This window comes from Microtus ochrogaster, chromosome 17 (assembly GCF_000317375.1).
Source record: "Microtus ochrogaster isolate Prairie Vole_2 chromosome 17, MicOch1.0, whole genome shotgun sequence".
Taxonomy (NCBI): Eukaryota; Metazoa; Chordata; class Mammalia; order Rodentia; family Cricetidae; genus Microtus; species Microtus ochrogaster.
The window spans coordinates 12288655-12296951 of record NC_022019.1 but is presented as its reverse complement, the minus strand read 5'-3'; the positions used below and the strand labels follow the sequence as shown (position 1 = coordinate 12296951).

Genomic DNA, 8297 nt, shown 5'->3' with positions numbered 1-8297 from the left:
AGGAACCCAGATTATTGACATGAAGGCATGTATTAGTTGTGTTGACGTCATCATTTAACAACTCAGCACCTTTAGGTTTTAAATAAAGCATTCTTTCCTTAGCCTTTCCTTAAAGTCGTGCTTTTGAAGCAAGGAAACAGAGTCTAACCATTATAGAAGTGGCCTCACAGTCATTTTGTCCCAATCTTGCTGCCTTCGTCTCCTGAACTGAGTTAACAGACATGTGTTACCACACAGGCTTTTGTTTTATAGGATTTTTGTTGTTGTTCTTATTGCTTATTTTTTGACCTGGTCCAGGCTGGTGCACTCCCTATGTAGCTGAGGGTGACCTTGAACTCCTAATTCTTCTGCTTTTCTCCTGTGTCTTGAGAATACAAGCATATGTCTTCATGTTCAAGTGTGAGCTATTGTGGCCTTGTGTCTGTCTGTCTTTCTCTCATACACACATAAACACACATGTAAATCTCTGTGTGTAACATGACAACACCATTGAACAATATGCATTATTTATTTATTATATCGACTCAAATGTATCTGCTTTCTCGGTTGTACAGTAATTAAAGCAAGGCATCCTAGTGTCAGTTGTCAACTTCACAGAATCTAGACTCGCCTGGGAGATGGTCTCTGGGAATACCGGCGGGGGAATCACCATGCTTTTGTTTACTGAGTTGAGAATACCCCTCTACCAGGTGTTAGCACTACTCCCTGCCTGGGATGCAGGACTTTATACACGGAGAAAGGCAGCTGAGCTGCAGGATGCTTTCATCTCTCTCTGTCCCTAACCAGAGATACAATGCAAGCAGTTGCTTCAAGCTCCAGACGTCTTGCTTATCCCACCAGGATGAGCTTAAACTATGAGCCAGAGCAAACCCTTTCTCCTTGAAGTTGCCTTTGCTAGGGTATTCTCCTGGCAACAGGGAAAGAAATCAAGACACAAGGACCGTATCTATCACTTTGTTTTGTTAAAATCTTAGTCTCTACAGAGGATGACATCATTACTTAGAAAATGAAAATTCAAAGGAGAGAGGAGGAGGAAGGGGGAGCAGAGGAGAGGAAGAGGGAGCACAGGGCGGGGCAATGGGAGCAATAAAAAGTGCGCTTCAGACGTGGCTTCTCTAGTTCTGCAGTTCTGCCCACATTTCTCAGGTGCTTCCCATCCCCCAACGTAGATACCAGTAAACAAAGCTCCAAGTGTTTCAAGGGTGTGAAGATGTAGTATTTTCCTAATTGTTCATGAAATTTTATTTGTTCTCATTTGGTCCTTGGGCAACTTCAGAGAACACCTTGGGGTTCTCTTGTTTTCCCACATATGGCTTCCCTGATTCAAGTCATGATTTCCACCAACACCCATATGCACAAACACACACACACACACACACACACACACACACGCATGCACAAGCTCACGCCATCTGGAAACCAGTAGTTTGGAAACACGGCAGTCTGCTTTGGCTTAGTAATTACCTGCTAATAAGATAAGTACATCTCAGCAGCAGGAAATTCTTAAATTTATGTCAAAACTATAGAGGACATCTCGGCTGTGTGCTCTAGGACTACAGCCCCAAGGCAGAGCAAGATGGAGGCATACCTGAAAATGCTGGTCAAGAGGCCTCATGATTCCCGCGTTGTCATAACGGTAAACTTTAAAGTTGGGAGGCAAGAATGCTCTGCAAAGGTAATGATTAAATATATTTAATAGAAAATGGTTTCCTACATGTTTAACTTTTAAAAGATCGTTTTCATATACATTATCCTAGGTAAGTTTGCAGAAGATTTCTTCAGTGTCCAAATCTTTTACCTCTAGGTTAAGCTCCCCACAAATCGCCAGAACTATTGTTTGTAAGTCACTCGGACAATAGGGTCCTCCTTTTAGAAACCAAAGAGACAAAGATTCCTGCTATGCCCAGACCATGGACAAAAGGAGGCTGCCTGTTCCCAGCCACTTTCAACATGAATACACAACAGGCAGGCAGATGAAGATTGAATTCCAGTCAGCCACAGCACTGCCAGGACACTGGAATGCAGGTCAAGGGTAAATGCTGAGCCCAACTGAAAGATCCAGAAGGAATCAGGCAGAAGCATCCACTAAATCATTCCCAAAGCCTCCATGTCCCACAGAGAGGTGGGAGAGGATTGTGGGGAATAAGCCACTTCCAAAGTGAGGTCTCCATGTCCCACAGAGAGGTAGGAAGGGGTCACAGGAAGGGACAGCCACAAAACAGAATTTTAAACAGTGCCTACACACATGTGGAAAGGTAGGTTCAAAGCTTGGATCTTCTGCAGGGAAGAAACAACAGTTGAATAAACAATGTACTGTAAGGAGAAAGTTCTCATGTAGAGAAGTAAAAAAAAAAGGTTGGTGGGGAGGCAGGAGAGATGGCTCTGTTATTATGAGCATAGTCCATTCTTAGCACCCGCATGGTGGCCCATGTACCTCTGTGACTCCCATTTTGGGTGTTCTGATGCCCTCATCTGGTCTCCGAAGGGACCGTGTACACAGAGTGTACTTACCACACAGATAAAACACAGGCATGAAATAAAAATCTTATTGGGAACATTTAAAATAAAAATTAAAACATAAAGGACATAAGAGAAGCCATGGAAGACACCTTCAGAGCACTAAGTCATGTGTTTGTGCAGAAGTTTAAGTTAGATGCTCGTTGGATCTTGAAACTGGACCAAAAGAAGCAACAATATGAATGTTAAAGTCAAGAAGTGCAGTGGGAAAATTGGAAGGGTATGGATAAACACATGTGATCGACCAGTGAGTGCAGAATGGCTTCAGTGAACCAGTGGTGAGTTGGTCACTCAGACTAATGTCAAACCAAAGGCCCCATGTGTGCCCCAAAGCATCCAGGAGAGGTGGGTGGGGGTGAGAACAAAGGCCTGAAGTTGTCCTGTGGAGTAATAGCTCCGTACACAGCACAAGCGTCCTACAATGGTAAGCCTGGACGAACTGCCTTCTGTTTGGCATAAGCTGGTGGTCACGTTGGAATGAACTAGTTGAAAAGGTAGCTAGAGAGGGTCTGGAGGGGCTGGAAGAAGCAGACCAATGATGCTGGCTGCTGATGGCTTCAGGCCCCAGAAGCATGAGGTCCAGGAATTTGTTGCAGAAACTTCACAGCCTTCCCAACACAAAGCTGGAGAAAACTGAAACGTGAACCTATAAGCCCAGCACGTGGGAGTCTGAGGGAGGAGTATGAGTTCTAGACAACCTTGGCTACACGAAAAGATTCTGTCTCAGAAGAAAAAACAAAATAAAACAAACAAACAAACAAACAAAGAGAAAAACTGAACAGCCCATAATAGAAAATATTCAAACATTGCATTTTAGGTAATCGCCAACAATAGTGATAAGTGAGATAAAGGCAGTTGATAAAATATGGCAGTCACCTACTTTTGCCTTAGGTTCAGAGTGTATGGTTTCCCTTCAATTGTGAGATTGTAGGCTACCTGGAAGGAGAATATATTTAAAAAACAAGGAAGATAAGGAAGTTAGAAAGAAAAACTTTTTACATGGATGCTACATTCCAAAATCATATCAATACAACAAAAACAGAGAAAAGGTACAATTTAACGTTGACTTATCCCAAATATATGAAATGTGATGTTAAAAATGCTAGCTTTCAATACAAAAGCAGCAGACAGAAAAACAAAGAGGTTGTAATTTATTATCCATTAACTTATCCAATCAGACAGATCCTCTAAAGAATGGATCACTTTTTATCCAATAACTGCATTAGCTTGCTCAAGATTGAAACCACCATAAAACTAATGATTCATATCTGAGCAGTGTATAGCAAAATCATTTAATTCCATATATAGGAGAGCAAAATGTCAACGCACAGCAGGCAGTATTTGTAACGTTTTATAAAACTGGCTCGTGGTCTGGACATGGAGTTCACCAACCTCCATCCTAATATGCAGGTTTAGAGAGGCTGCCCGTGGCCATCCGTTCCCGCTCTGCATGATGGCAGAGACTCTGTGTCCCGAAATGCATAATTGATAGCATACCTTGCGGTATATTAAGGTCTTCGATCTTTCCCTTCTCATTTTCTTGTCTGTTATGTATTTGTGAGATTTACTTGCACTCAGATTTTTATGCAGTGTAAGATCCATTCTTTTATAAAATTCTGCTTTGGTTCTTCCTTTGCCAAGATGAAAATGTGCTGCATTTTTGTACTTTGATTACGCTTACACATTTTTTTTTATTGCTAGGTTTTGTTCTGACTTAACAGATTTTATTTTGTTTATCGTTCTCTCATCTTTAAATAATGAGTTTTTCCCCCCACTTTATCTCCAATTTTTGTGCCCAGCCATCGTTTCTATTGGTTTATTTCCTTTTTGCATGGGTTGGTAAGCACCTTCAGGACAATGGTAAAGAGAGAACTAAACACGGGCAGCTTTACTTCCTTCTAGATTTCTTCTAGAACTTCCAATCACTTAACTTTATGCTGGTTTTAGAGGGCATTTTGAATTCTCTGTTAGCCACGTTGGGGTCGTTTGACTGTGACCGGCCCCCATAAACTCATAGGGAGTGGCACTGTTAGGAGGTGTGGCCTTGTTGGAGGAAGAGTATCACTGTGGGGTGGGCTTTGAGGTCTTCTGTGTGTAGAATACCGCCCCATGTTTCAGTTGCGGTCCTGTTGCCTACAAGATGTAGGACGTTCAGCTACTGCTCCAGTACCACGTTTGTCTGCCAGCATGCTCTCCATCGTGATGATAATGGGCTAAACCTCTGAGACTGTAAGTGAGCCACCCCAATTACATGTTTTCCTCTAGAAGAGCTGAAGTGGATCCCACTGAAATCAGGAACAAGAGAGGTCGTCCACTCTCTCCATGTCTATTCAAGTTCTTGCTAGAGCAATAGGCCACCAAAGGGGGTTCAGGGGATACAAATCAGAAAAGAAGTCAAACTCTCACTGTTTGCAGATGACATGATAGTTTACATAAGTGACTCCAAAAACTCTACCAGGGAACTCCTAAGATTCATAAACACCTTCAGTAATGTAGCAGGATACAAGATTAACTAGAAAAAAATAATAGCCTTCCTTTATGGAGAGGATAAATGGAATGAGAAAGAAATGAAAGAAACATCACCCTTCACAATAGCCACAAATAACATAAAATATCTTGGGGTAACTCTAACCAAACAAGTGAAAGACCTGCATGACAAGAACTTTAAATCTTTGAAGACACCAAAATATTAAAAGGACTCAAGAAAATTGACATCAAAAAACAAATAATCCAATGAAAAAATTAGATACAGACCTAAACAGAGAACTCTCAACAGACGAATCTCAAACGGCCGGAAGACACGTAGGAAATGCTCAACATCCTTAGTCATCAGAGAAATGCAAATCAAAACAACTCTGAGATTCCATCTTACACCTGTCAGAATGGCCAAGATCAAAAACACTGATGACAACTTATGCTGGAGAGGTTGTGGGGTTAAGGTGAACACTTCTACATTGCTGGTGGGAATACAAGCTGGTACAACCCCTTTGGATGTCACTGTGGCAATTTCTCAGAAAATTAGGAAACTACCTACCTCAAGACCCAGTAAGGTATATATACAAAGGATGCTCAATCATGCCACAAGGATATGTGCTCAGCTATGTTCATAGCAGCATTGTTTGTCATAGCCAAAACCTGGAAACAACCTAAATGCCCCTCGACCGAAGAATGGATAAGGAAAATGGGGAGGTTCCGATCCCTCAGAGTTGGACTTGTGGATGGTGGAGCCCTGTGATGGGGTTGTTGGGAGCAAACTCCAGAGCAGTGTATGCTCTTAAACACTGAGCCTTCTTTCCAACCCCTGAAGCCCATTGTTTTAACAATGTTCTCTACTCTTAACTTGAACTCTTTCTGTCTGTTTGTTTGTTTGCTTATTTATTTATTGAGAAAAGTTCTCCCACTATAGTCTGAGCTGGCCTGGTACTGACTCTGTAGGCCAGGCCTCAGCCTCATAGGTCCTGGGAGTACAGACGTGAGCCACCATGCTGGCTTAGGCGGCAATCATGCACACATTCCATTTCTGTAGGAAATGACTATGCAAACCAAATTTATCAAAAAATAGAGACTGGAGTTTCTGTTTCATTACTTTCTCTCCCTTTAGCAGATCTACTCGTTTATTTATTGTTTCATTGCATATTCTATTTATTTATTTATTTATTTATTTATTTATTTATTTATTTATTTTTGGTTTTTCGAGACAGGGTTTTTCTGTGGCTTTGGAGCCTGTCCTGGAACTCGCTCTGTAGACCAGGCTGGTCTAGAACTCACAGAGATCCGCCTGCCTCTGCCTCCCGAGTGCTGGGATTAAAGGCCTGCGCCACCATCGCCCCGCTGTATATTCTTTTTAAAAAGTGATTTAGATTAATTAACTAACCGATACATCTGTGAGTGTGTACACACAGAGGCCAGGAGAGGGCACCAGGACGCCTAGCTTGGGTGCTGGGTCTCTGCAATCTGGTTCTCCAGACTGAACAAATGCTCCTAACCAAGGAGCCCTCTCCCCAACCCTATTGTTATTCTGACTTCCCTTAAGACTTCGTCTTCCTTTGGTATCCCAATGTGTCAAAGAGTTACTCCCCACACCCCTGCTGTGAGTTTGTAAACCTGATCCAAGGATTCCATTAGAGAAAAAAAAACCTTTTCTCAATTAATAAAAACCTGCCCCTTACTCGTGTCTCAGGACTTCCACTTCCCACCAGCCATTTGCAAACTGTGACGTCATTCACACTTGCCTTCGGTGCTTTCCTCCTCTGTGAGCTCCACCCACTCACACTTAATTGTCTTCCTCTTAGGATTTCTACTCTCTACTAAGTACTAACCTATCCCCTGAGTCAGCAACTACAGCAGCTTCAGCTTTTCAAAGGCTCTAGCAGGTCCCTTGCAGGGTCACGGGTAAGAAGGCAATAATCAAAGAGAGGATTTGAGTCCTGAATTGTATGGTTAAGACAACTGCTTTTTAAATTTTCTACTCTGCCTATTGCAAATCAGTGCCTGGTGGGTCCTTCTGGAAGCCATTCCCCCTCCCAGTAGAACCCTTGTTTGTTTTCCAGTTAAAAAGAAAACAAACACTTTTAAAATGCCCCTTTTAACTTATTAAAGTTTCATAAACACACACACACATTCCTTTTTAATAAACTTATGAAATTCCACAAGCTTCACTCTTCAGAGTCACAAACGGAGAAATGCTAAGAAACATGAACACTTAGTGCCCCAGTCACAAAAGTTTGTTACTTTAAGAAACACAGTTTACGAAAGATTCTAGAACTTACTTAAAAACAAGTAGAAGAAGCAAAAACAGTTTGAAAAGAATAATCTTAACGAGGAATGTATTTGCAAAGTGGAAAAAAATAGTTCTAAACATACCATGGTAGGACAGCCATCACCCCTCACCAAAACAATCCTTCAAACATACGTGGGTAGGAGGATGGGAAGAGATCCTTTGGTGGACCATGTGAGCAAGTGAATTCAAAACCACGGAAGGCCTGGGGACTGAGACACCAGGGTCATCAGCAGTGTTTCCTCTAAGTATTGTTAAAAATCTGGGGAGTGCACATGGTTGGAAAATATCAAGATAAGTATATATTTGGGTAACTTCTGAGCTGTAAGTAAAATTGGTAAAATTAATTACTTGTGATTCGTAGCCTCCGCTCAGGATGGACCGGATTTTCTCTGGCACCGTGATTTGCACGTGTAATCTCTCGCGAGCTGCAAGGTGCAAAAGGCGTTTCTCAGAGCCACACTCCTCGCACACCGAAAACCCTGTCTCCTGGGAAGCGTCACCTCTCTGCATGGCTATCTATTCAAACACCCACTTTGCTCCTTCCTTTCCAGAACTGGAAATTTTTCAAGAGAAATATGTATGTTGCTTTGGGAGTCTTGACCAGTGGGAAGGATTTGTAAATTCTGAGACAAACTCACGTCCTCCTCCCCTTCCAACTCATGTAGCATCACCTAAAGGATCTAAAGCTGGAGGATAGGAGAAGCCAAGTCTGCGCACCCCCGTTTCTCAGTTCTCAGGGTCCTCAGGTCTGTGGGGAAGACCCGTCCCTCCTGTTCCCATTTCAGCTGTTGAGCTGATGGCCTGGGCTTGTGCAGGTGCGAGCGGTCCCGGGACACCCTGGGCAAACCATGAGAGAAAGGCAAGCAAATCTGGCATCCAAAAGCCCCAGGATGGGTTGTTACTCACCGTCTTTTGTTTGCGGCTCGCTAAGCCCGCCAAGCCCACTCAGCCCACTCAGCAGAAGCAAGATGCGCCACATGGCCTGGCGTCCTGGACCCCA

The 8297-nt window shown here is 42.8% G+C and overlaps 1 protein-coding gene across 1 annotated transcript in view; it reads right to left on the bottom strand.

Moving 5' to 3' along the window:
- The window catches only part of Adam2 (ADAM metallopeptidase domain 2), a 50004-nt gene extending 41707 nt beyond the window's left edge, over positions 1–8297 (bottom strand). The window contains exons 1-4 of the mRNA XM_005355494.2: positions 8204–8297; positions 7646–7722; positions 3398–3453; positions 1589–1667 (exon numbers count right to left, since the gene is read on the bottom strand). Coding sequence (XP_005355551.1) covers positions 1589–1667; positions 3398–3453; positions 7646–7722; positions 8204–8276 — 285 coding nt within the window. The 5' untranslated portion in view covers positions 8277–8297. The remainder of the gene's footprint in view (positions 1–1588; positions 1668–3397; positions 3454–7645; positions 7723–8203) is intronic.